Below are 23886 nucleotides of genomic sequence, written 5' to 3'. Positions count from 1 at the left end.
CGTGCAGTACTGAAAGCAGCGTCTGCCGTCAATCATGTCGGAGCCCGGCGTTTGCTGCGGCTGGTTGCCCGAGAGCCAGTCGGGCTTGAGCGGCGAGCAGCCATCGGCCGCCGAGCACAAGCTGCAGCACTCGCCCAAACTCGGAAAGTGCACAAAGAGCGCCGACGGCTCAAAGAAGAGCTGACACGTGTCCGTCACGCCGGGTTTCGCGCACTTGCAAAAGTTGTTGGCTTGCGGCTAGGCGATACAATAGGTATACTACGCTCTGGACGAGGTTGCTTCTTGTACCGCGTTGTGGTCGGCCCGCCACTGATGTGGGCCGTTGGCCTCGTAGCGATAGTACCATGCGCCAGTGGACGGTGCCGTGGGAAAGCCGCTAAAGACCTAGCACAGCCGTAAGGACAAGATGAGGCATGGACCGAACGCGCCTCGGTAAAGTTGGCTTGGAACGTGGCAGGCCACGCCGGTGGCGCCGACGGCGGCGTGAACTCCTCGTAGCGCGCCGAGATCGTCTCCGCGAGAAGGTGGCCGGTCGTCGGCAGCACGTCCAAGAACGACGCGCCAAACGCAATGGCGTCTACGAGTGCCCCAAGCATGGCTTTTCAGATTGTGCTTGTAGAAAGTGCAAAGTCGGTTTTTTATTTAACGCGTTTGAATGGATTCAACGCCGTCGGTTCAATCAAGGGTTATATACCCTTGGTTCAACCCAACGCGCTCGGTCCACAGCGTCGTCGACCGGCTTCGTTGCATCGCTTCGGGTCGAGTTGAACATGTAGAAGGATGTTTGACGTACTTGTGGGAAGCGCTGGACGGCACGACCTTGCGCTGTACCGTCGACCGCTCACGACGTTGTTTGGCCGATGGCGTGAGGGACGTTTAAACACCGTTTGACCTGGTTGAAGTTCCAACACAACGACGTGCGACAGAAGGACAGCCTCTTCAATGGCACGCAAGGGAGCGCCACCCGCCACAATATTGAAGCTCGACGTCCCTCTCTTCAACGCTCTCCTCCCAAGCAAGCTCCATACACGTGTCGACTTGGTGAAGTATGTATGGTTCACATTGGACACTGCGCTTTTCGTAGCAGTCCTCGCAACTCAACACGAAGTCTCTTTTCCTTCGACTCTTCCACTTCTGGGATGGTCGCTCATCCAAATATCTCTCGTTCGCAGTTGAAAGACCATCTATTATACCTCATCTCTCACGCATCATCATCGTCGTCGTCGTCGGACGAGCCCGAGCTGGACCGGTCCTTGTAGACCGATTTCGCCGGTTTGCGCCGCCGCCGTGCCGGTGCCTCGTCGCTGCTCTCTTGACTGCTGCTGCTGCTGCTGTCGCTCGGCGGTTCGTCGTCATCGTCGTCGTCGTTCTCGCTCGATGCAAAGCTCTCTTCGTCGCTCTCCATCTCGTTCATGTCAAACGAGTCGCGGCGCGGTCGGCGCTTCTTCCCCGCGCCACCTGCCTTGGCTTTGCCCTTGAGGATTGTGCCAATCACGCGGCTCAACGCCCCCTTCATGCGCACCGCTTCGCTATGCACGTACGACCCTGCTTCGTTGTACACGGTGGCATTCGCACACACGAGCATAAAGTCCTCCTAAAACGATCCAAAATGAGCCATCATCGTCGTACGTGCCAAAGACACCGTACGTAGTAGGCGGCAAACGAGCCGTAGAGCGACAGCTTGGCTTGCATCGTGCCAAAGTCCATCGGGTGCGGAATGACGACCGAGTACCCTGGCGCAATGTCGTCCGTGACAGGCGACGCAAAGATGTTGGCCGCGTCTTCGGCCTGGATCGCCCGGTGGAGCACACTTAAATGCGACGCCAACGAGCCTTTCGCGAGACGCTGGAGCCACTGCTGGCGCTGGGCCACCGAGAGCCGCAGCTTTTGCACGACCACGGCGTCGTCCGTACAGCGCCGCTTTGGATTCGGACTCGCGCCGTCGACGCTGCTGGAGCGCTTGGGCGGGCGCTTGGTCTCGAGCGTCTCCGCCTCGTCGTGGGCCCGCGAGAACGCCACGTGGGCGGCTTGCCACGCCGCGACCTCCCGTGGGAACAGCGGCTGCAGAATCGACACCATCGCGGCGACGAGCGCCCGCGCGTTCTGTGCGATCGGACTCGTTTCGACGTTGTACTTTTCACAATTGTCCAGAATCAGCTGCACGTCCGCCAAGAGCGCGTCCACTTGCCGGTAGTAGCCGAGCTCGACGCGGCTTCGGATCAGCGAGAGGTCCATCGGATTCGCCACCGTGACGTAGTAGTCGGGCGTCGACTCGGGCACGGGCGGTACAAAATCGAGCGCGACCGAGAGCTGCATGATCGACGCCAAGGCGCGCAGAAGGCCCGCGCGTCGCTCGCCTTCGATACTCGGTACGGGCGGCGCCAGCGCGAGCTGCGCCAGCCGCGCCTCGGCACTCGCCGGCTCGAGCTCCCACGGACTCACGCGGACCGTGCCATCGTCGTCAAAGAGCACCGTGAGACACTCCCACGGTGAGTCGACGTCGGGGTCGGCCCGATCGCTCGCGAGGACGGTGCCCATGTTGAGCACTGCGTCGATCTGGATGCCGTGGTCGTCGGTCGTGGGTAGTACCGTCTGGACCGCGTCCTGGACGTTCCACGGCGCGCCAAACCCAAGCGCGTACTTGGCGAACAAAACGATAAAGTCGGGGCAGTGGCTCGGCTGCATGTGCACGCGGAACCGCCGGCGCTCTCGTGATGGCGCGTCGTCGAGCTCAAAGTTGTCGTTGACGGGCACGAACACGTTGAACGCGCGTCGGCACGGATCCGCGTCGGTCCCGTCGTCCTCAAAGTACACGGCCGGCAGCGCGACGACCTCAAGATGGAGCTGCATGAGCACGCGTTGGTTGGGCTTGTACGTCTCGACCAAGGGGAAGGTGTACGCGATGTGGACAATCTGGCACTGCACCGCCGCGACTTTGCGCGGGAACTTCATGTACGCGGGCTGTGTCTTGGACGGGTGGAAGCGCAGGTAGAACTCGTGGCCCTGGGGACAGTAGACGACAAGGTCGCCGACCTGGGGCACATACGTCTGCGGCTGCGGCGTCACTTGCTGGCAGTAGAGCCGGTCGTATCTCAAGCCAATGCGCTTGATGTAGCCTTCTTCAAACGCGACTTGAGTGGTGAGCAGCTGCGCCTTCATGGCCCGCAGTGGGTCGTTGCGCACCGTGGTTGACGGCACGTACAAGTGCACGTGGTCGCCGCAGTAGTACGTGTCTTCGTCCTTCCACCCGGTCGCGAGCGCGCAATGAAAGTGCATCGTGACTGTGCACGCGTCATAGTTGCAGCCGAGCGTCGCGCCCTTCTGGTCGCAGAGGTTGCATTTCAGCAGCCGGCCGCGGCGAAGCTCCTTGGCAATGTTGTACCAATGGCCGTCGTCGTCGTAGAATGACTGCGGCGATGTGATCGCGCACGGATCATGGACAAAGACGCGCTGGCTGCCGTTCACAAGCGGGTGCACGCCGAGCGTCTCGCCGGGCAGCGTCATGCCGGCGACGTCGCCGCGGCCGCAAAAGCCGCAGAGGATTTGCGCACCCGGGTCGACGCGCCGCTTGGCCGCGAGCATCTCGGCAAACGTCTTGGTCGTGTCGAAAACATCGCGCTGGCTACCGGGTACTTTGGTCGACTCGACCACCGCTCCTTGCATGCCATCGTCGTCGAGTTCGTCGTCGTCGTCGTGTATCGGCGACACGCGAGCCGGTGACGTCACCGTCATGCGTTGCTCGATCTCGTCGTCCTCACCGCTCGACGGACCGTCCAGAATCTGTGCTTGGTTGCGTTTCCGGAGACGCCGGCGGCGGGGCGCCGGTTCGTCGTCGTCTGCGGACGACCGCCGACGAGAACGCAGCGCGCGACTGCCATCGGCCGTGCGGTAGATACGCGGCGGCGTGTCACTGCCACTACCCGCGTCGCTCTCTTCATCGACGAGATCGCCCATGGCGTCGTCATCGTCATCGTCGTCGTCGTCGTCACCGTTGGCCGTCGCCGGGACTTGAAAGTCTTCGTCACGGTCTTCGTCGGACGACAAGACAACATCGAGCACCGATCGATCGCGGTCGTCCGTGTCGCGGGGCACCCGTCGCACCACGGGCGCGCGCACCTCGGACGCGAGCACCGGGGCGCCATTCACACGGTACGATTGCGTGGTCGCGAGGGCCCCGCGAGCGCCCCGGACGCTCTTGGGTGTGACCGTCTCGATGAGGTTGGGGAACGGTTCGTAGTTGCCATGCGCGTTCTCGTCGCTTCGCACAATGCCTTCCAAGTTGGCTTGATAGAGCTCGAGGTACTGGGCGACCCGCGCGGCCCGGTTCGTCACATAGTCGTCAAGGCGCATCTCGTCGAGCATCAGATGCAGCGGCTGCTGGGCGTAAATCGACCGACTCATGTCCATGAGCGCCGAGCGCGGCAAGAGATGCGGCTGCACTTGCGTGTCACGGTCGCGGACGTTGAGATTCACATCCATCTCGATCGGCGCATAGTCGTTGGCGAAGTACTGATCGCGCGGACTCGCCTTGTAGCTGTCGCCGGCGCCAGTGCCAAAGATGCACAGCCGGCCGACGCGGTCCGTGACGGCAAAGAGGTCGCCGGTCGGGGAGAACGCCATGTCGAGGATCGGGCATGGGTCACCGACGCTGTCCCGATTCTGGTACTGGCGCAAGAGGGTGCCGGCGCTAATGTCCCAGAGACAAATGCGACCGTCGTAGCCGGCCGTGAGAAGTATGCGCCAGTCGATCGGGTGCACTTCCATCGCAAAGACGGCGTTCACGTGCGCGAGCTCCGGATGCCGCAGCGTCATCACCAACGCAAACGTCGTTGGGTCCCAGATCCGGATCGCCTGCTCAATGTGGAGCGAAGTCGCGTCGGCCTTGCGACTGTGCAGCGTCACGAGTCGGTCGCCATGGGCCGTCCACATCATCATGTCGGCCGACCACGACGCGCCTTGCCGCCGCCCGCCCTCGACCGTCTCGGGCGACGACAAGATGTGAATGCCGAGCTTGGGGCGACTCGTCGTCGGCAGTTGCCAGAGCCGCGTCGTGCCGTCTTTGATCGACTGTGTCGCCACGGACTCGCCGTGCTTGCTGAAAAACACATTCGTGATCGGCGACGTGTGGCCCGTCAGCACGAGCGACGGCTCGGTCACGACCGCACTCTCTGCAAAGTGCGGGTTGGCCACCGGTTCGGTCGGCGCCATCGGTGTCGCCGACGACGACGTTGGCGGTGGCACAAACCCGACGGCGGCGACCTCGGACCTCGGGCAACGGTTCGGGGTTGGCGTCGGGAATCGATGCGACGACCGCGTCGATTTGGGCTTGCGTCGAGGCCGACGTCGCTGCCGTCGACGAGAGCACATGCGGCCCGACGTGCCAGAGCCGCATGACGCCGTCTTGGCTCCCGGTTGCAATTTTGGTGCCGCACGGACTCACGTCGAGGCAAAGCACTTTGCACGCGCGTGTGACGCGCGTCGTGTTGGTGGACGGCACGTGGCCAAGCACAAGGAACGGCTTGATGTTGAGGCAGTACGCGTGTTGCTGGAAGAGTCGCTGGACCGTCTCGGTCTTGGTCTCGCGGCGCGGGCCTTGCGTGATGCGCGGGAGGCGGAAGAGAAGGCAGTGGCCGTCGTCTGACGCGGAGACCACCACGTTGAGGTGCGGGTGGAACCGAACCGTGTTGACAACACTAGACAGTGACGTATATAGCTGTACGTACGTAGATCTGAGAGCACGTGCGTACCTTGTGTGCCCGACCAAGACCGCGATGGCGAACCCCGTCGCGATCTCCCAGACCCGAACCGTCTTGTCGTCCGAGGACGTGACGAGGAGGCTGCCGTCGTCGTTGATGTCCATGTCGGTGATGTTGCCCACGTGTCCGTGCAGCGTATACAAGAGGTCGCCGGTGCGCGCCGACCAGATCTTGACGAGCCGGTCGTCCGAGCCCGTGATGATGTACGTTCCCGACTTGTCAAACGTGACGCAGTACACGGAGATTTGCAGGTGGCCGCTGAGCGTCTTGAGAATGCGGTAGCGCGTGTAGGCAAAGATGGGCACCGTCTCGCGGCGTGCTGACGAGGCTGCGAAATGGGCCATGGGCACGGACCGCCCGCTGCGCTCGCGCTGGAGGAGGACCCGCGCATGATTATGACCCAGAAATGGCTTGGTCATGGCCATGCCCCAGTCGCGGACGCGGCACAGAAGCTCGTCGACCTTGCGCTTGTCCTGCACAAGCTGTCGCTGGAGGAACCGCAGCTGCTTGGCGCCGCGCTGCTCCTCTGCAATGTCGGTCCCGGTCGTCGCAAACTTCTCGAGGAGGCGCTCGACGCGCAGAATCTTGCGCTCGTTTTCGCGCATTTGCAGCCAGAGCAGGATCAGCTCCTGGATCGTCGACCGGCGAGCGTCCGGCGTCGACGGCGTGGGTGGCCGTGGCTTCAAGAGCGTCGTCTCGTTCTTGCGCGCGCCGTCACGGAGCAGCTGGACGAGGTGCGTCGGTGGAAGCTGGCGGTGGCGCAGATGCACATCCGTGAAGGTTGCAGGCCGTTCCCGTCCTTGCCAGTCGACCGCCGAGTCGAGGAGGCCCAAGCTGTGCAGCTCGTCTTCGAGCATCGCCGCCGTCCGCGAGCATGGCGTCGCTCGACGCAGAAAGTTTGCAATCAGAAAGTAGATGTCGCCCATGTCGCTTGGTCCCGGCGCATCGCTCTCGTCGTCGCCCATGGTGTCGACGTCGTCGAGCGCCTCCATGGCACTCATCCGCGGCTGCATCGTCTCGACCTGCGCAGGGCTCGGCGCCGCCAGCGCGGTCTCTACGTCGTGCTGGCCCATGTCGACGTCGCGCTGGTCGGCGGCGCGGTCCATCGGTCGCGGTCCTGCGCTGCCATCGTCGTCCCTGCTGTCGTCCATGGCGGCCGATACAAACTCCGAGTTGCTCCGTTGCCCGCCGGTCTTCGTATCCGGAAACATCCGGATATACTCGCATTGGATTGGCTACAATCGCGTCCGGAATTAGCGCGGGAAATGTGCGGCCGAGCGCGCGGCCGCGAACACGACGATAGCAGACAGTATTGACCACAATAAAAGGCTTCAACTGGACTAAATATTGGAATATGAATATATATTTGTGTTGCTCCATAGTAAGGGCGCTACCAAGGAACGCTGAGGAGCCGAGGCCAACGCAGACGTCAAGCCACACGGGCGACAATACAAATTTGAATGCCATCCGAGGAGATCCTTGGAGGGTGCATTGAAGAAGCTGCGACCTGGCTTGAACGTTGCCCTCTTCGATCGTCGTGGCGCAACGTGCTTCGAGGCAGCAAGGTGACAGAGCCCATAGCATTGCCACGCACGCTCTATCCGAGGACGGCGTCAGGGAGGTCTTGCCCCGACAAAAGCTCGACGTGTACAACCTGTACACATAACGACCAGCGACGCGCTATCTCCATATGGTAGTCAAAGACGTCGCCACGCCCCAAGACCGCCCTTTGTAAAGTATTGGTGGCGACGTGCACTGTCCACATTGAAATACAATATGGATTATTCGAGGAGCAGCCCAATGTCGTGGGAGCGACGGCAATGTGCAGGTTGCGCCGACCATGCACGAGTGTACTACGTCGTCGGTCAAGGGTACTTCGTTGGCCGCCCATGGCGTTGGCGACGGGGGTAGGGGAAATTGAGATGCATTTTGGCCAATCAGATGCTGTCATCCAACCGAAGTCACGGTTAGCGGGATGCTCAAACCGGTTACTACGTGCTTTGGCCAGTGTGCACGATCGTTGGCATGCACGGAACTCGCAGCGACGTGTGCATCGACGGAACGCTGCAGGTGACGTCTCCAATTACACGCTGCATTGTGCAGGCCTCTCTTCCTCTGGTTGAGATTGGTTTCTCCAAGGAAACAAATACCCAGGAAATGACGCTCCTTGCCCCAACGTACTTAGTACGTTGACAACAACGCTCAAGTCACTGCGGACGCAATTGGACAGCGCATTGTATGGCTTTACATCTTGGGCAAAGTCGCCAAGTAGCCATCCAGCAGCGGCACAAGCTGCTTTCGGGACATGGCAATGTTGGCCTGGTCAAAGGCGTCGACGGCTGGTTCGCCGAGCGCATCGAGCGGTGTGAGCTGCAACGGCGCACGGTTTAAAAAGGCGACGAGGTCGTCTCGCAGGCGGCGGTCGGGGCAGTACAAGAGCAGCTGGCGCTTTGGCCCGTCCACCGCATGGACCATGGACTGCACGAGGGCAAAGGTGAGGCCGAGGCGCGCGCGGTGGGCTTCCAGCTGCGCCAGCGGGCTCTCTCCCTTGGCCCAAAACGTCGGCAGCGGCACCAAGATGGCGCTCGAGCCATACGAGACACCCGACGATTCGAAGCGCTTGTAGTCGTACGCGAGGCAGTTGGCAAACGTGAAGCGCGACCAGTTGTCCGGGCTAAACTTCTCTTCGACGAGCCACACATAGAGGTCGTGTCGGGGCACGAGCGAGAGTGCATCGAGCTTGTCCAAGACGGCTTGGTCCCGCGCCGTGCCCTTCTTGGCAGCCGCGTCCATGTTCATCGTGTCGAGGGCAATGACGCCCAGAAGCAGCGTCGCTTCGAGCGGCTCCAGCGAGAGGCTCTACGCACACGTAATGAGATTCGATCCAAGTACATGCTTGGTCGTACGCGCTCGGCAACAAGCGTGCAGGCCGACCCGACCAACGCGCGGCCGCCCGCGTCCGTGCGCTCGAACGCAATGTCACGAGACGAGCCTGTCACATGTCCATGCGCACCGAGGTCATCGTGATGGTCCATGATCGCCACCTGCCATCATCATCACCACCTGTGAGTCGCGTAACACAAACGATATGGGGCGTACCACGGAGGCATCCAGCGGCGCGAGCGCGGCCTTGAGCTTGTTGTGGTCCGTCAAGACGAGGCGCAGCTTCTGCGCCGCATGGAGGCCGGCGAGATCGATCTCGTCTTGGAAGAGGAGCGCGTCCACGTCAATGTGGGCGGCGCGGAAGAGCGCGCTCACTTCGCAGCGCAGCGCAAACTGGTCGCGGTCGACGCTCATGACGGGCACCGCCGAGGCCGTGAAGGCATGCACCAAGCTGCTCACCATCGAGTCAGCGTCGCAGGCCTCGTTGCCCATGACGACCTGCACGGAGGCAGAGGTCGCGACCGCCTGGCGCGCCTGGCGAAGGAACGCATTGAGTTTCTCGGCGTGGGCCGGCGCAAAGGCCGCTTGGATCGCTGCCGTCCGACTCATTTCACTGCAAGACTCGATATGGGTTATAGATGCGCTCTCAGAGGTTTTGCATCAGGTGCCTCAAATACCACCAATAAAACGCCACATTTATCGCCCCTAGTAGTGGCGTAGCGGTCCGGGCGCAACGCAGCGACGCCGTCGGGCTGCATAAAGGGCCCAAGCAAAATTTCCGCAGACGACCCACACACGGCGTATTCATCACCCTCTGGGAATGCGGAACCTACCGCCTTCAAGCGATCGAATCGAGAGAGTTGTCGCAGGCCAGGAAAGAGTGGCTTTGACGCAGCGACAGCCGTCACCCAAGCCACGGCATACCAAGCGGCCGATCAACCTGGCCTTGCTGCCGTAGCTCGCTGCGGTGATAGGAGGTCGTCGCCCTTGGCTTTGCGTCGGTTTCTGCGTCCAAGATGATCGTGTACCGGTATAATTACAGCGATAGGGGCACGCCTCGTAGCTCAGCCAGAGATTCGCCCAAGTACATAGATTGGTGAAGTACACATCCCAAAGGCACGGCCGATGGACGGATCTGAAGCAGCCTGTGCACTAAACTACGGTACCTCGAGCGCCTTGTACGGTACGCGAGCGATAGATTCATTGACATGGAGTATGTATGGCTCGTCGCTCGAAGGCGCAACTGACTTGGCTGCTGCGCGGCGCCCTATCATCTCCCTCGGTACAAAATGTGATACAGTGTATCTGTGCCCTATCACTTTTGGCCGTTTCTCTTCACTGGTCCAAAGCCCCTCCCAATGGGGCACTTGAAGTATGTATACCAAGATCGTCACCGGCAGCTGATATAAACTTCGATGGGTGGCCTTGGCGTTTGTATGTACGCGATCGAAGGCGTGCCTTCGAAGTTCGAGAATGGTGCAAGGCCATTGGTCCAAACCCCTCGCCCAAGATTTTCACGGTACGAACGCACGATGGCCGTCGTCGGTCACTTTCCTTTCGTCACGATGGCCCGCGAAGAGTACATTCCGCTGACCAAGCCTGAGAACGCCGGCCTCCGCCGCGCCGAGGCCAAGTGGTACAACCGTGTCAACAAGGTCGCGGTCGCGGCGGTCGCGGCCTCGGCGCTCCTCCTCACGGCTGGCTTCTCGGGCTCCGTGACGTCGTCGACGACGGCGATGACGCCGCTCGACGGTGCGTCGTTCTGCGACGTTACCGGCCAGGCGTCCGGCTACATCAACCTCCCGCACAAGAAGGACGGCAACTACTTCTACTGGTTCTTCGAGTCGCGCGCAGACCCGGCGAACGACCCGCTCGTGCTCTGGCTCACTGGCGGCCCCGGCGGCTCGAGCATGATGGCGCTCCTCACTGAGAACGGCCCGTGCTCCGTCTCGGCCGACGGCACGCACACGGTGCATAACCCGCACTCGTGGACCAACAACGCCAACGTCATCTGGGTCGACCAGCCGATCGGGACAGGCTTCTCGTACGGCGCCAAGGGCGACTACGACCACAACGAGTTTGACGTGGCGCAAAACATGCACGCGTTCCTCAACGGCTGGCGCGATGCCCACCCCAAGTTTGCCAACCACAAGCTCTTCATCGCTGGCGAGTCGTATGCGGGGCACTACATCCCCGCGATCGCCGCGCACATCCTCGACACGGCCAACGACGACGACGGCTACAAGCCCATCGAGCTCTCGGGTGTCGCGATCGGCAACGGCCTCACCAACCCGACGGTCCAGCTCGCGCACCACGCCGACATGCTCCAGGACAACGCGTACGGCAAGAAGCTCATGAACGACCACGACTTTGCCGCGTACAAGCTCGCGGTCAAGAAGGTCACCGACCTGGCGCACAAGTGCAATGCGGAGAACGACAACCTCGCGTGCACGGAAGCCACTGCGCGCTGGATGACGGACGTCTCGCACCCGATCATGTCGGTCGCCAACGTCGACCCGTACGATCTCCGCAAGGAAAACATCGCCGTCCTTAAGAAGGAGGTCGATGGCACGCACGCGCCGCTCTCGCCCGACATGGTCGCCAACTTTGGCTCGCCGGCCGTCCACGCCTTCCTCAACAACAAGCTCGTCCAGGAGAAGCTCAACGTGCACACGGACCGCGTCCACGGCTGGAATGAAATCGCGCAGCATGTCTTCCGCAACTTTATGGGCGACTTCTCCAAGACCTTTGACGGCATGGTGGCCAACATCCTCGACGCCAACGTCCCGGTCCTCATCTACGCCGGCGACGCCGACTTGGTCTGCAACTGGAAGGGCAACTACGCCTGGACGACCGGTCTCGAGTGGAGCGGTCAGAAGGCGTTCAACGCTGCCAAGACCACCGACCTTGTCGTCGACGGCGTCGCCGCCGGCACGGTGCAGTCGGCCGACAAGCTCACGTTTGCCCGCATCTACAACGCCGGCCACATGGTCCCGGCCGACCAGCCCAAGGTCGCTCTTGAGATGATCAACCGCTTCCTTGCCGGCAAGCCGTTGGCGTAAGCTTATGTGTGTTGACTCTTTCCTAATCGAATGCCGGTCCTCGGTCTTCTCGTCCGTTGATCGATGTTTATATACGGTGTGTGTTTCTCAAATGCCTCGTCGTCCATTGCTCAAGTCGCTCGAGTGGTGGAGGCGTCGTCAAGCATTCAAAGGGGTGATCTGAAGCGTCTGATTTCCAATGTTGTACGTACTTGAAGGCGAAATCAGATCGAAGCCATCGACGGGACATGGGCACTTGTTGGCCGGCAGCAAGGGTACATCATAGTACAACTATTCTACACCCTTGGTACCTCGCCAGACCCAGCCAAGGACCACAAGTATGTACCATAAGTATGTACCATTATAACGCCAATAATACGGAGGATCTGTACGTAGTCCAAACACTTGGAGCTGTACTGGAGCATTATGGACCAAGTTGGTCTGCATGGACATAGCGCAGTGGACTTTCTGTCACAATTCGTGTTATTAGGGCTAGGGTTTAGCTGCACGGACACGACTCGGTTGCCGACGCACCTGAAATAGGAAATAGAAAAAGGCGCCAACGGTTATCCGACGACGGGATGCGCATCGCTGCCGCCGAGCCCGAGCCCGACGGCGAGAATGCATCGACTGTCGTCCACGTGCTCCACTCGGCGAGAGCGCTCGCGGGCGCAGCGACCCGCATTCAAGCGTGGTATCAACTCTTCCGGCGACGAACCTCGTTTGCGGTCGTGCGGGAAAAGTACCTCCAACTGCTCGCAACGATCGGAGACGACCATGTCGGCGTCCTGCGCAAGTGGTATTGCATCTACCTGCAGTGCCGCCGGCCGCAAGCACGGCGCGCATCGACTGCCCACGCAGCGTCCTGGGAGGTCGTGTCGGTCGCGACGATGCGCCGCACGCTGCAGCCGCTACCGCCCAACGCGTATGCATTATGTCTCCCTCCATCTCGTTTGACGCTCGGCGTAGGTCCGAAGAGGTCCTCTATGCGTTCTTGGAGGCGCTACCGTCACGATGGCTGGTCGTTGACTGGACGCACCTCGACGACATGGCCAGACACGGCGGGGAGGAGGAGGACGACGACGACAACGACGACGACGAGATGCGGCCGCAGGACACGCTGCTCCACATCGTGGTGCGGCGGTGCAGCAACGTATCGCGTGCCTGCTTGGATCTCTTCCAGCACAACGATAGCACGAGTCTTCAGCACTTGGTACTGATGCATGGATGGACACGTTATCATGTGCTTGCGTAGGGTGCGCACGACCAAAGCATCGTACATGCCGCCGCCGAAGGCGGGCATCTGCGGACGCTGCAGGCCCTTCTCGTGGCCGGCGGCGACATGCGCGCGACCGACATCGTGGGCGCGACGCCGCTCCACCTCGCTGCTGCCAACGGGCACGTGGCCATTGTGCAGTACCTCGCCGAGATGATGCACATGCCTTTGGACGTCACGACCCAGAGCGGCGAGACCCCGTTGCATTTCGCAGCCACGCACAACCACACGTCGGTCGTCGGCTACCTACTGTCGCAAAAGTGCAATCTGAACGCTGTGACGACGACGCAGTTTTGCTCGTCGCTGCATTACGCCGCTGCGCGGGGCCACCTCGACGTCGTCAAGCAGCTCGTCATGGCGCATGCAGACGTTCTGCCCAACGCCGTGGGCAACACGATCCTGCACGTCGCCGCGGAAACGAACGACACGGCCATTTTAGCCTACTTGAGCTCGCTGCCGGCCATGGTACACTTTGCGACAGCCGCCAACAACCGAGGGTACTCGCCACTGCACGTCGCCGCCGTGCATGGCGCCAAGGACGCCTACGTGCTGCTGAATCGCAACCCGTGGCGCAGCAAGCCGCCACTGGGCCTCATCACCGTACGCAGGTGTGCGGATGGATGTCATAGATAATGGTTTCTAGGACTACGAAGGGCTCTTCCCGTTTGCGCTCTTGGTGCAATCCGACGGCATCACGACAGAAGATGCTGTTGGACTCTACCTGCCACGTCACGCAGGCTCGGACGACGTGCCCATGTGGCATGCATGCGTCTTCCAGCAAGTGCTGCACACCGCACCCGACTTTGCGTGGGCCGTCTTGGATGCCTACGCTATCGCGGCGACCAACCACGTGGGCGCTCCGGCGCTCACCATGCCCAAGGTAGGCTGTAGCAACTCGGCCGTGGTTATCCACATTGCTTCATTGTTCTATCTTCCATCTTGATGACGGTGCGAGTAGTTGGACGAGATGTACGGCGCCGATATCGAGTCGTCTCTTCTCGGTATGGTTCTCGACTGCGTCGATGACGCATCCAAGAGCCATCGGTCCGTGCTGCTGCGGCTATTGCAACACCCGATTCCATCGCGCATTTTGCGCGTCAAGTGGAAGTCGTTTGGTCGACGCATCTACTACATGCAGCTCTTTGGCGCAGCCTTGTTGCTGGCGACGCTAACGATTGGCATCGCGATGGCCCGGCCCGCGCCCCGAACCCCCACGACGTCGGCCAACGCGACGCAGCCGGCCGCGACGTTTTACTTGTCGTTGTTTCTCTGGATCGATTTCGTGCTCGTGTCGATCGCCGGGATGCTCATCAGCTACGCGTACGAGCGCGTGCTGCAGTACGTGCGCCACGGCGTGATTCGGTTCCTGCGCGTGACCAAGGCGGCGGTGACCTCGCCCCGCTTCTTTGCCACGTCGCGGCACTTGGAAACAAAAGGACCCAAGAAAGGCGGGTACGTCCGCCGCCGGCTCAAGGAGCTGCTGCTGCGGCACTGCGTTTCGCCCACGACGCCGTCGACCGCGCTTGTCAACAACGTACTCGCGATTGGCTTGCTTACGGTCACGACGAGCATCGCTGGATGGCTCACGCTCTGCGTGCTCTTTGGCCTCGGCAGCGCCACGGACGCGTCGCCGCGCACGACTTTTCTGTCTCTCAACCTCGCTGTTCAGTGGCTAGCAACGCTGTACATGCTGGCGTGGGAAGCCCTCGAGTGGTACGGCGCGCCACGTCGGTACGCGACCTCGATCTGGAACTTTGTCCAGGTCGTTGTGTTCTGCACCTTGTTGCTGCTGCCGTTGAGTGCCGCCTCGGACGAGACGCATGGCACGCTGCTCGCGCCGCTGGTTTTGCTCTCGTACCTGAACTTCCTCGAGCTCCTTCGCTTTCATGACTGGACGGGCCCCATGATCTCGATGGTCCACTACATGCTGCGGGACGTGCGCAATTTCCTGGTCTTGTACGCGGTGTTCCAAATGGGCTTGACGTGTGCGTACTATGCCTTGCTGCAAGGCCAACTCGGCTTCGCAACCTTCTCCGAGGCGTTCGTGTCGACGTACCTCATCATGTTTGGGCTCGGGAACGCCGATGTGATGCTACGCTCAGCGCCCTATCCCCAGCAGTATGTGCTCACGGTGTGCTTCATGCTCCATTTTCTTGTGGTGGTCATTGTGCTACTCAACGCACTCATTGCGACCATGACCAAATCCACGGACGCCATCTTGGATCAGGTCCAGGACCAAGTCGCTTGCAACCGCGCCCGCACGATTCTTCGCGCCGAAGTCACGGTGCCCCATCGCATTCGCACGTCGCTCTGGAACCGACTGAAAGCGCGCGTGACGAAGCGCGGCGACTCGTACTTGTTCAAGCCAACGACCGTGCCCAAAACCGCGGTCGAAGCGACCGAAGACCCAGGCAACAAGGACGACAGCGCGGCCATGCAAGCGCTGGAAACCCGCCTCGTGCAATGCGTCGACACGATCGAGAGCCTCCGACGCGCGCAAGAGGACATGGAAGCTCGCCTTCTCGCCGAGTCGGCCAAGACCCAAGACGCCCTCGCTGCGCTCACAGCGCTCCTTGCCCAACCACGTGCTCGAAAACTCAAGCTCACGGATGTCGAAGCGCGGTAGAGACGCGTAGCTCGGTCAAAGCTCCTCCGCCGAGTCTCGGAACAATGGTGAATAGACCGGTGGTGTTCGAAGAGCGAATACACAAAACGAGGACCACGGCAGTACCGACTACGTACGATTTGGCGATGCATCGCGTGCTGTCATCGGAAGCAAGGGTACATGTTTATATAATACCCTTGGCGGAAGCGCTTTTGGAGTTGGAAGAGCGCTGGACTGCCCATGGTGGCGAGTCTTGTTACTTTCTTAAATACGGTACAAAGACGAGGGCTGTGACGGCCGAGACGCCAAAGCTCAGTGCGGCCATGGGCTTTTTTTCGACTCGACCAAAATCTAGGCAACATCAATTGGGGTCGACGACGACTTGCTACCATCGTCGACGTGATCGCGGTCGAGAAGCACGAGAGCGAGCCGCAGAACGACGAGACAAACTTGGCGACGACGACGTTCTGAACCGCGCTCGGTACAAAGTAGCTCGTACCGTACGCCAGCACGAGGAAGAGGACACTGGCGAGGTTGCAGCGCCACGCACCCCAGTCGACAAGGCCGTCGTACCTGCCATGGCCCACGTACATGGACGCGAAGATGCCCAGGCACGACATGAGCATACCGACCACGAGCTCGAGCGTCTCGTTGACTTGAAAACTTCCAAGAAAATGCGCGTCTTTCGGATCGCTACGGCGAGGTAAACCCAACGAGGAGGCAGCATGTAGTACCGAACAAAGCCGCTAGGGCCGAGGACGGCGACGACGAGCACGATGCCGATGAAGAGCGAGAGGCTGTTCCAGAGGTACTGCACCGGCGGGAGATGGCGCGGAAACTTGCGCGCATGGATGCAATAGTGCATGAGCCGCTGCCCGACAAGGAATGCGATGGATGCATAGCACATGGTTGAGATGATGTAAAGCGGGCCGAGGAACGCACTGCGCGCGACGAGGTCGCCGGCGTGGTCGACCATGTAGCAGTAGGATGTGAAGACCCTAATGCGAAGCTACGTGAATCGCGCGCACGGACGAGCCATACCCGAGGAAGACGGTGCGAAAGTAGCGGCAAGCGCGCTTCCACTCGTCTTGCGCCGTCGCGTTCTGGAGCGTGTACGCACAGCCTTCGAGGAAGGGTCCAACGATGTTGAGGAGCGTCGCGCTGACGTTGATGCCCGTCGTCTCGTGGGCCCACACTGGGACGAAGCACGTTGTCACGCACTCTGCGGTGCACGCAAAGAGCACCGAATGGCGAACGTGCCGCCAGAGCTTAGTCGCCCACTCCTTGTCCTTGGCCTCGGTCGAGAGGTAGACGACGGGCAGCATGGCCGACGCCATCGCCGGTCGTAGCGGTCCGTCCTCGCTGGCGCTGCCAGCCTCGACCTCGAGCCCGTCGCCGACCTTGCGCCGGTTTTGCTGCATCCGTTGCACTGTGTTGTCGCGGGCGCATGCGATTGGTCCAAATTCCGATTAGGTTCAACAAGGACATTAGGGGGTTTCAAAGCTGTTTTTTGAATCGCCGGCCGGCTCTGGCCGAAACTTTTACGCATTCTGATTGGCCAAAAATGTTTTGGGTGGGCGGACTTTCGGGTAGCCGACCGACGCCTCGCCAGCCACGAAAATCGTGGCTGGAAAGAGGCGCCGGCCGACGTTGGTTGGTCCATACGATTTCACAGGTTTTTTCTGCCATCATGTGATTCTGCAACTGTCGCCATCATGACGCTCTGGAACAAGGACATTTGCGCAAAGCCTTCGTGTCGTTGCGGCAAGTCCTCTGCAGAGCTGCTCATCGACTACCTCAACTACCAAACCACGGACGGCTACGTCAACTACAAGCGATGGAAAGGCGGCAGCAAGAAGAGGGATGGTAAATCCAAGATCACGATCGCGGGGGAGGTCCATGATCAAGGAGCATTGGATATGACAGTTCAAGCTTTGAAACCCCTCAAACAACTCGGTGTCCGACCGACGATCCAGTCGATTTTGATTGGCTATAATTCGGCCTGACTTGTCGCACCAGCCATTGGACCCGACGATTTCGATTTCAGCTTTGAGACCCCCTATTGCCGAATTAGATTGCTACCAGTTCCGGGCGTTGCGTGGCAGAGTTCTGGCAGCTCTCATGGCCCATGAGAGCTGCCTGGCGACGTCCCCGTCTCAGAAAATGAGAGTATGGTAGCGCGGCAGTGATAGCGCGGTAGAGAACCAGAGACGCTAACAACACTGACGCCAAGTCCGCCAAAATAAATGTCCATCAGCATCTTGAACATCGGTCGAGTTGCCCATGCCTGGGCTGGGCATTTCACATCAATGAAGCAAAGATGCTGCAGTAAAGGAACGTACAAATGCAAGCCTTGGACGAGGTAAACGCAACGCAACGGGAACCAGCATGATGCAGCACGCGATCCATGTATTATCGTCAATGGCGATGCATTGGATCGCGAAAACAGAACCCTAGCCCACCCCTAGTCCACCCCGTGGGCTCGCGAACGACACCCTGCGAACGACCAAAGGCATCAAGACCCGAACACGGTATATATACGACACTTAGCTTCGCAAAATTTTATTGAACATACTAGTTGTAGCAGCCTGTCTCGGCAAGACGAGCGGGGCCACGCAAGAAGTTCTTGGAAGGTTACAATCAGATAATTTCGGAATCTCTGACGGCAGGTTGAAGCGAGCGTGGTGGCTCACGGCAATTGTCGCTCGCCACGGACCCATGCAACCAGGTCCAAAGGCTCTCGCGGCCTCTTGACCGCGCACGATATCAAGCACGCCCGGTACGGCGGCAGATCCGAGAGGAGAGCTTTGCAGACCCGCTGGTCGTCCTTTTGGCCGATGGTTCCTCTGGCGTCAATCAATGTCGTCGTCGTGAGCTCCACGTACGTCCACGCATGCAAGAGAGCAGCAACGCCGTTTGCACCCAGCGGGTTGTTGCCAATGCGCCATTTGGCCAGTCGTGGGAGATGCGCGAGGAGGCTGCTCAGCGCCGTGGCACCAGCAACCTCGATGGCGTTGCAGCCAAGGTCCAGCGTACGCAGATGCTTTGCGTGCATGAGTGCGGTCGAGAGCGCGGACGCACCGACGTCACCAAAGCCTTGGTCGGCCAGCGCGAGCGTCTCCAGGTGCAGTGTATGTCGAAGGAACGGAGCGAGGGCAAGCACGCCGGCGTCGCCCATCTTGCTGGACGTAAGATCGAGATGCGTCAAGCGCGGCACGAAAGGCGCGAGCGTGAGGCAGTGGATCGTCGAGAGGCGAAGGTTGGTCAAGCGCAGCGTCAAAAGCTGGTGCAGTTGCGGCAGGTCGACGTCGAGAAAGTGCTGCGTCGAGTGCATGTCCCTGTGGGTTGCCGTATAGGGAAGAGAGAGGTGGAGCGACTGCAGCGGGCTCTTGATAAACAGGCCGGTGACGCTCTGCATCGGCGACGCGCCCGAGAGACAGAGGTCGAGGTGCGTCAGGTGGCGTGACGTGGTGCCACCGCCGTTTTCGAGTAGAAAGTCTGTGTTGGGCAGCGCCAGAGATACAAGTGTGGGCTTTGACCAAAAGCGGTGTCGTGACGAGAGCTCGCCAAAGTTGTCCATTTTCAGATACGTGAGCGGTGTCGCCTCGATCCAAGCGGCAAGCGCCTCGGCTGCAGCGTCCGGAAAGCGCACCTTGTGAGTCGCGCGCAGCGAGAGCTTCGTCACGCCTTGCATTGACACGAGAAGGTCACCAGCGCTGTGAGAGCGTTGCTCTGTGACGTGGAGGTGAAGCGCCGCGCTGCAAAGTGTATGTCGATGGATCGGAGCGACGCCGCATTGGCCGAGAGCACTTGCTGCAAGGTCGATACCACACGCGGTAGGATGGTGTACTTCACCGTGAGGGAGATGCGGTCAAGCGTCGGCCACGTGGGTGTTGGCGTGACGACCACTGGCACGCGGCGCAGTGTGTACGTGTCGGTGACACGTAGGCGCGGGTTCACGGGGAGTAGCTGGGCGAGCACATCGTTGGCATTTTCAAGCTGCGTGAGAACGGTAATGTTGAGCGAGGGCCAAAAGACTTGAAGGCCAAAAGCTTTCGAAAGCGTCGCGAGGAGCTGCAGCCCTGGTGTGCGCAGCTGCTCGGGCAGCGCTGTGAGGAACGCCGACATGCCGTCGTAAGGCAAGTACGTCGCGATGGCTTCGAGGAGATCAGGCGATAGCAGCATGGCTCCAGGCGCAAGGCGGCGCCGGTGCACGTCCAGTGCAGCACCAGGCAGCTCCGTCGTCATGGTCAGGATGTGGGCACCTCAGAGCAACCGGATATACATCTGGAAGCCGGCGAGCGCAACCGGTATTCCGGTTACACAGCCCGCGTGGCTTTGCGCGGCGATGGTGCAACACTGGACAAGTCGGCGAGCCGCTGGGCCAAGCCGCGCACCTCAGAGCTCTAGCCGAGTACCAAAGCCTTGGCCCGTACTCTGATCAAGGGATAATGGCATCAAGCCGCATGCAGTGTCATCGATCGCGTTGGCCTAGGTTGTCATCCTGCTCCATCGCCTGTAACCACACTGAATTCCTTCGTATTTCGTTCATACGGCGTCGGCTGCGACTAGGGGCTGGCGTCCGATGCCATTGTCGTCGTCGTCGTCAAAGCAGACGTCTTGTCTGCGGCCGCACGTTTCGTGGGATCATAGTCGGTCGCAAGGACTGCGGTCCATGCCGACGCCAGCGTCCGCGCGCTAAACGTGAATTTTTCCGTCACCTGCTTGAGCGCGACGACCACTGTCTTGCCAACCTTGTCGTCGCGGTCGCACTGCATGTTGAACGACACAATGATCGACTTGTCGTTCGCGCGCAATCGGTTCTGGAGGTACAGGCCCGCGCAGCTGTAGCTAAACTTGCTCGCATCCGCTGTCAAGAAGACGTACACGCGGTACATAGCGCCCGTGGATGCCACCGACACGAAGGTTTCGGTCATCGTCGTCTCGGGGCGGCTCGTATCCTCAATGTGCTTGAGGTACGCGAGGGTGTCCATGGCAATCTGGGAATGGACCGACGCAAGTGACTCGGGCATCACCAGCATTCCGGCAAGAGTGGTGGTATGCTCTTTTATCCGGATCCGCATACCATACATATGGCAATCGAACGTATCCATTTCAATCCGGCGACAGTAAGCATGGCGGCGACAGGTGCGCTGACGGCGATTGTGGCGCCGATGGCCGTCGACGGGTACCTCACGCCTTCCGAAGTGCTGCGCATGGGCCTCGTGTGCAAGGACATGCGCGCGTCCCTGGCAGACGCGAACGACGCGATCTGGCGGTGCTTTCTGACGCGGTATGGCGCCCGCATGGCCGACACGCGCCACGACGCCTTCTGTTCGCCGTACCGCGACATCATAGCGCACCCGCTCGTGCTTTTGCTCCGCGCCGACAATCACTTTGCGCTGGACCCGCGCGTGGAGAGCGTCCCGACCGACGTGCTGGCCGCGTTTGCTGCCACGTACGTTGCCCGCTACGTGCACTTTGGCGACTGCATCAGGAGCGTCTACAACGACAGCTACCTGTGCAAGGTCCTTGGCATCACGCTGCGTCACGACGCTGTCGAAGTCCACTTCCACGTGACTGGCGATCGAACTGAAGGCGACCTGCAACACCCGCGCCACGCCACGCTGCACGTCGATGACCACGCGCTCAAGCCCGTGCGCATGTGGCTCATCGACGCAGACCCATCGTCGTCATACGCAGGCATCCTGCGCTACGAGACGCACGTGACGCAAGACAGCGTGCTCCGATTCGAGTATGGCTGGAGTGGCTACTCAGACGCGACGCTCTGCGCATTGACCGACGACTTTTGCTCCGCGCACGCCCTCGACCACGTCGTGCGCGCTAGACCAGGACGCCCTGTGGTATAATGTAATATGATGCATCGTTGTCCAGGCCATTTTGTCCAATTTCGTTTACATGTCTGAGTAGCTGTATGAAATCCTTCCTGCGCGATGCGAGCTTCTTCGGCTCCATGGTTCGAGCCGAGCCGAGCCAGAGGTATTGTATTTGCGCTTGCTGATTGGCCTAATTTACTTGAGTGATTGAAATCAAGTACTGTACAGGTACCTTGCAACCTCTTTAAATTGTAGCAGCACATCCCAGCAACAATTAAACAACAATCCGTCATGCCTTCATCGATCAAAGCGCTGACAACCGTACTTGTGCCTATGGCCGTCGACGGCTACCTCGTGCCTCGCGACGTCCTCGCCTTGGAGCTCGTGTGCAAGGAGCTCCGCGGTGTCTTGATTGATGCGAGCAGTGCGATCTGGCAAAGCTTCACGCAGCGCTACGGTGGTCTTCTGGCGGCCGACTCGCGCTCGGAAGCCTCGTTTGAGCTGGTGGGCTTCGCCCATGTGCATCCATTCAAAGTATTTGCGCTGCGCGACGGCCATGCCTTTGACTTGGACCCGCGACGGGCCGACGCTCCCGTCGACGGCTGGCGACGCGCGTTCCCGCGATCGTACACGACGCGCTACGTCCACTTGGAGTCGGCGCAGTGGAGCGTCTTGAACCAAACGTACCGATGTGCAGTCCTGGGCATTGGTTTTAGCAAGGGAGCGATCGAGCTGCGCTTTCACATAAATGGCAACCACAGCCTCGGTGGGCTGCAAGATCCGTGGTACTCAAAGCTACGCATCGACGACGAGTGCCTCCGACCGACAGACGTGTGGCTCACTGACATCCATAGCAAATGCTCGTACGCAGGCGTCTTGCGCTTCAGCGTCGCCTTGGCGCACGGTCGTGTCATTCAGTTCACTTACGGTTACAGCGGTTACTCGACCGCTTTTGTCTGCAAGCTCACTGAGATCTTTTGTCGCCAACACTCCCTCGAGCATCTCTTGGAGGACTCGTAAAGGTATATACACATGAATTCGTTTCGATCCCTGTCTTGGCAATGAAAACTTTCTGACTCCTTACGCATCCTGCGAGGCACGAGGGGCACGAGGGGTCGGGGTCGTAACCCTAACCCAAGTATTTTTGCATGCCCGATCGAATTTGTTCGAACGAGGTGAAAGGCGAGCGCGACGAGAGGCTTCAATTGCCATCCAGATCTTGGCGGCTATCTTAGTGGCGCACACAGCTTCGTATACGTGTGGCGCTGCTCGGTGGATCGTCTGTCGCCTTCAAATCAACGCGGTCGCCATGAAGGTCCCGTGGCTACCTCGTGCCCCGCGACGTCCTCGGAGCTTGTGTGCAAGGAGCTCCGCAGCGTCTTGGTCGATGCGGGCAGTGCGACCTCACCAAGCCTTGTGCAGCGCTACGGTGGCTCTTCTGGCCGCCGGCTCACACAGGGAGACTCGTCTGCTTCGTAGCTTTCGACGATCGACAAGACGCGGGATGTGCGTACACTCAGCGACGGCCACGACTTTCTTTTGGACCCGCGTCTCCAAAGCGCCGATGTCGAGCCCGATGGCTTCAAGTGCCTATGAACGTACGCTACGTCCTCTGGACTCCGCGCGGTGGAGTATCTTGAACGGCTGCAAGCTCCTGGGCGTCGCATTTGCCTCGACGTACACGTTCATGTGACGCTCCCTCGGTGGGCTCCGGGGACCATGAGGGCCACAGCTTTGCATCGGCGCCAAAGTACTCCTTCCTCGCTTGGCTCACCATGAACCGATCTGACGACGCAGGCGTGTTGCGCTACTGAGTATGAAGTCGATTTGATGCCAAGTTGTCGACTAGTGCGGACGGCCAAGTTACGCGCTCCAAGCTCACACCTGCATTTGGTCATGCCATCTGCACGTCCTATCGCACATGCAGTCGCTTTCTACTTTATGGCATCAGTCGATATCTTGACGATCCAAACAATGCATACGTGTAAACAGATTCTGGCTTAACGAAGGACTAGTCGCGTGGTTTACTTCTTCCCGAGCGTCGGCATGACGGTGCCGTACTGCGTCTTCTTGCCAAACTCCCACTGCGCCGTGATCGTCTTGGTCTGCGTGTAAAACATCACGCCCTGCTTGCCGTAGAAGTGCAAGTCGCCGCGGATCGACGAGCGCGAGCCCGTGAACGAGAAGAAGGGGAGTGGCACGGGGATCGGCACGTTGATGCCGACTTGGCCAACGTCGATCTCGTGCTGGAACTTGCGCGCCGCGGGGCCCGACTGCGTAAAGATCGACGTGCCGTTGCCGTACGGGTTGGCGTTGATGAGCTCGATGGCGTCGTCGAGCGTCTCGACCGAGTTGCACACGAGGACGGGGCCGAAAAGCTCCTCGACGTACGACGGGTTGGAGATGTCGACGTTGTTGAGCAGCGTCGGGCCGACAAAGTTACCGTTCGGGTACTTGGGCACCTTGACGTTGCGGCCATCCAAGAGGA

General features: G+C 60.3%; 11 protein-coding genes across 11 annotated transcripts in view; 4 read left to right on the top strand and 7 right to left on the bottom strand.

The window, feature by feature from the left end:
* Nucleotides 1-258: 258 nt before the first annotated feature.
* SPRG_12990 (hypothetical protein) lies at nt 259-596 on the bottom strand (the record flags this gene model as incomplete). The annotated part of the gene is made up of 2 exons (XM_012353297.1): nt 259-384; nt 420-596. 2 exons carry the CDS (start codon nt 594-596, stop codon nt 259-261), a joined length of 303 nt encoding a protein of 100 aa, XP_012208687.1.
* A 605-nt stretch (nt 597-1201) lies between these two features.
* SPRG_12989 (hypothetical protein) lies at nt 1202-6967 on the bottom strand (the record flags this gene model as incomplete). The annotated part of the gene is made up of 4 exons (XM_012353296.1): nt 1202-1594; nt 1648-5168; nt 5191-5693; nt 5748-6967. 4 exons carry the CDS (start codon nt 6965-6967, stop codon nt 1202-1204), a joined length of 5637 nt encoding a protein of 1878 aa, XP_012208686.1.
* Nucleotides 6968-7969: 1002 nt separating this feature from the next.
* On the bottom strand, nt 7970-9292 carry SPRG_12988 (hypothetical protein). Its single transcript, XM_012353295.1, has 3 exons — nt 8856-9292; nt 8663-8800; nt 7970-8615 (listed from the first exon to the last, which is right to left on the bottom strand). Exons 1-3 carry the CDS (start codon nt 9246-9248, stop codon nt 8001-8003), a joined length of 1146 nt encoding a protein of 381 aa, XP_012208685.1. The 5' UTR covers nt 9249-9292; the 3' UTR covers nt 7970-8000.
* An 846-nt stretch (nt 9293-10138) lies between these two features.
* SPRG_12987 (hypothetical protein) lies at nt 10139-11793 on the top strand. The gene has a single exon (XM_012353294.1). It carries the CDS (start codon nt 10172-10174, stop codon nt 11699-11701), a length of 1530 nt encoding a protein of 509 aa, XP_012208684.1. The 5' UTR covers nt 10139-10171; the 3' UTR covers nt 11702-11793.
* Nucleotides 11794-12261: 468 nt separating this feature from the next.
* On the top strand, nt 12262-15582 carry SPRG_12986 (hypothetical protein; the record flags this gene model as incomplete). Its single annotated transcript, XM_012353293.1, has 5 exons — nt 12262-12605; nt 12650-12893; nt 12936-13556; nt 13600-13836; nt 13915-15582. 5 exons carry the CDS (start codon nt 12262-12264, stop codon nt 15580-15582), a joined length of 3114 nt encoding a protein of 1037 aa, XP_012208683.1.
* Nucleotides 15583-15798: 216 nt separating this feature from the next.
* SPRG_12985 (hypothetical protein) lies at nt 15799-16996 on the bottom strand. The gene is made up of 4 exons (XM_012353292.1): nt 16603-16996; nt 16296-16559; nt 15951-16254; nt 15799-15912 (listed from the first exon to the last, which is right to left on the bottom strand). The coding sequence occupies exons 1-4, from the start codon at nt 16980-16982 to the stop codon at nt 15874-15876; spliced, it is 987 nt and encodes a 328-aa protein (XP_012208682.1). The 5' UTR covers nt 16983-16996; the 3' UTR covers nt 15799-15873.
* Nucleotides 16997-18250: 1254 nt separating this feature from the next.
* On the bottom strand, nt 18251-19833 carry SPRG_12984 (hypothetical protein; the record flags this gene model as incomplete). The annotated part of the gene is made up of 2 exons (XM_012353291.1): nt 19412-19833; nt 18251-19319 (listed from the first exon to the last, which is right to left on the bottom strand). The coding sequence occupies exons 1-2, from the start codon at nt 19807-19809 to the stop codon at nt 18251-18253; spliced, it is 1467 nt and encodes a 488-aa protein (XP_012208681.1). The 5' UTR covers nt 19810-19833.
* Nucleotides 19834-20104: 271 nt separating this feature from the next.
* SPRG_12983 (hypothetical protein) lies at nt 20105-20561 on the bottom strand. The gene has a single exon (XM_012353290.1). It carries the CDS (start codon nt 20553-20555, stop codon nt 20130-20132), a length of 426 nt encoding a protein of 141 aa, XP_012208680.1. The 5' UTR covers nt 20556-20561; the 3' UTR covers nt 20105-20129.
* Nucleotides 20562-20735: 174 nt separating this feature from the next.
* On the top strand, nt 20736-21459 carry SPRG_12982 (hypothetical protein; the record flags this gene model as incomplete). The annotated part of the gene is made up of 2 exons (XM_012353289.1): nt 20736-20895; nt 20920-21459. 2 exons carry the CDS (start codon nt 20736-20738, stop codon nt 21429-21431), a joined length of 672 nt encoding a protein of 223 aa, XP_012208679.1. The 3' UTR covers nt 21432-21459.
* A 230-nt stretch (nt 21460-21689) lies between these two features.
* Nucleotides 21690-22418, top strand: SPRG_12981 (hypothetical protein; the record flags this gene model as incomplete). The annotated part of the gene is made up of 1 exon (XM_012353288.1): nt 21690-22418. The coding sequence occupies one exon, from the start codon at nt 21690-21692 to the stop codon at nt 22416-22418; it is 729 nt and encodes a 242-aa protein (XP_012208678.1).
* A 1004-nt stretch (nt 22419-23422) lies between these two features.
* Nucleotides 23423-23886, bottom strand: part of SPRG_21223 (hypothetical protein) — a gene marked incomplete at both ends in the record, with an annotated part of 1283 nt that continues 819 nt past the window's right edge. Inside the window, one exon of the mRNA XM_012353305.1 lies at nt 23423-23860. Coding sequence (XP_012208695.1) covers nt 23423-23860 — 438 coding nt within the window. The remainder of the gene's footprint in view (nt 23861-23886) is intronic.

Source organism: Saprolegnia parasitica (genome assembly GCF_000151545.1).
Source record: "Saprolegnia parasitica CBS 223.65 unplaced genomic scaffold supercont2.119, whole genome shotgun sequence".
Classification (NCBI taxonomy): Eukaryota; Oomycota; class Saprolegniomycetes; order Saprolegniales; family Saprolegniaceae; genus Saprolegnia; species Saprolegnia parasitica.
This window is presented reverse-complemented; position numbering and strand designations above follow the sequence as displayed.

Bases quoted from the DNA above. Each gene is read 5' to 3' on its own strand.
- SPRG_12988 (XM_012353295.1), bottom strand. From the start codon at position 9,248: ATGAGTCGGACGGCAGCGATCCAAGCGGCCTTTGCGCCGGCCCACGCC. The intron at 8,801-8,855 runs GTACGCCCCATA...TGATGATGGCAG, and splicing joins CGCCGCTGGATGCCTCCGTG to GTGGCGATCATGGACCATCA. The intron at 8,616-8,662 runs GTACGACCAAGC...ACGTGTGCGTAG, and splicing joins GCACGCTTGTTGCCGAGCGC to AGCCTCTCGCTGGAGCCGCT.
- SPRG_12987 (XM_012353294.1), top strand. From the start codon at position 10,172: ATGGCCGTCGTCGGTCACTTTCCTTTCGTCACGATGGCCCGCGAAGAG.
- SPRG_12985 (XM_012353292.1), bottom strand. From the start codon at position 16,982: ATGCAGCAAAACCGGCGCAAGGTCGGCGACGGGCTCGAGGTCGAGGCT. The intron at 16,255-16,295 runs GTACTACATGCT...ACCTCGCCGTAG, and splicing joins GGCCCTAGCGGCTTTGTTCG to CGATCCGAAAGACGCGCATT. The intron at 15,913-15,950 runs GTAGCAAGTCGT...GATGTTGCCTAG, and splicing joins CCGCGATCACGTCGACGATG to ATTTTGGTCGAGTCGAAAAA.
- SPRG_12983 (XM_012353290.1), bottom strand. From the start codon at position 20,555: ATGGACACCCTCGCGTACCTCAAGCACATTGAGGATACGAGCCGCCCC.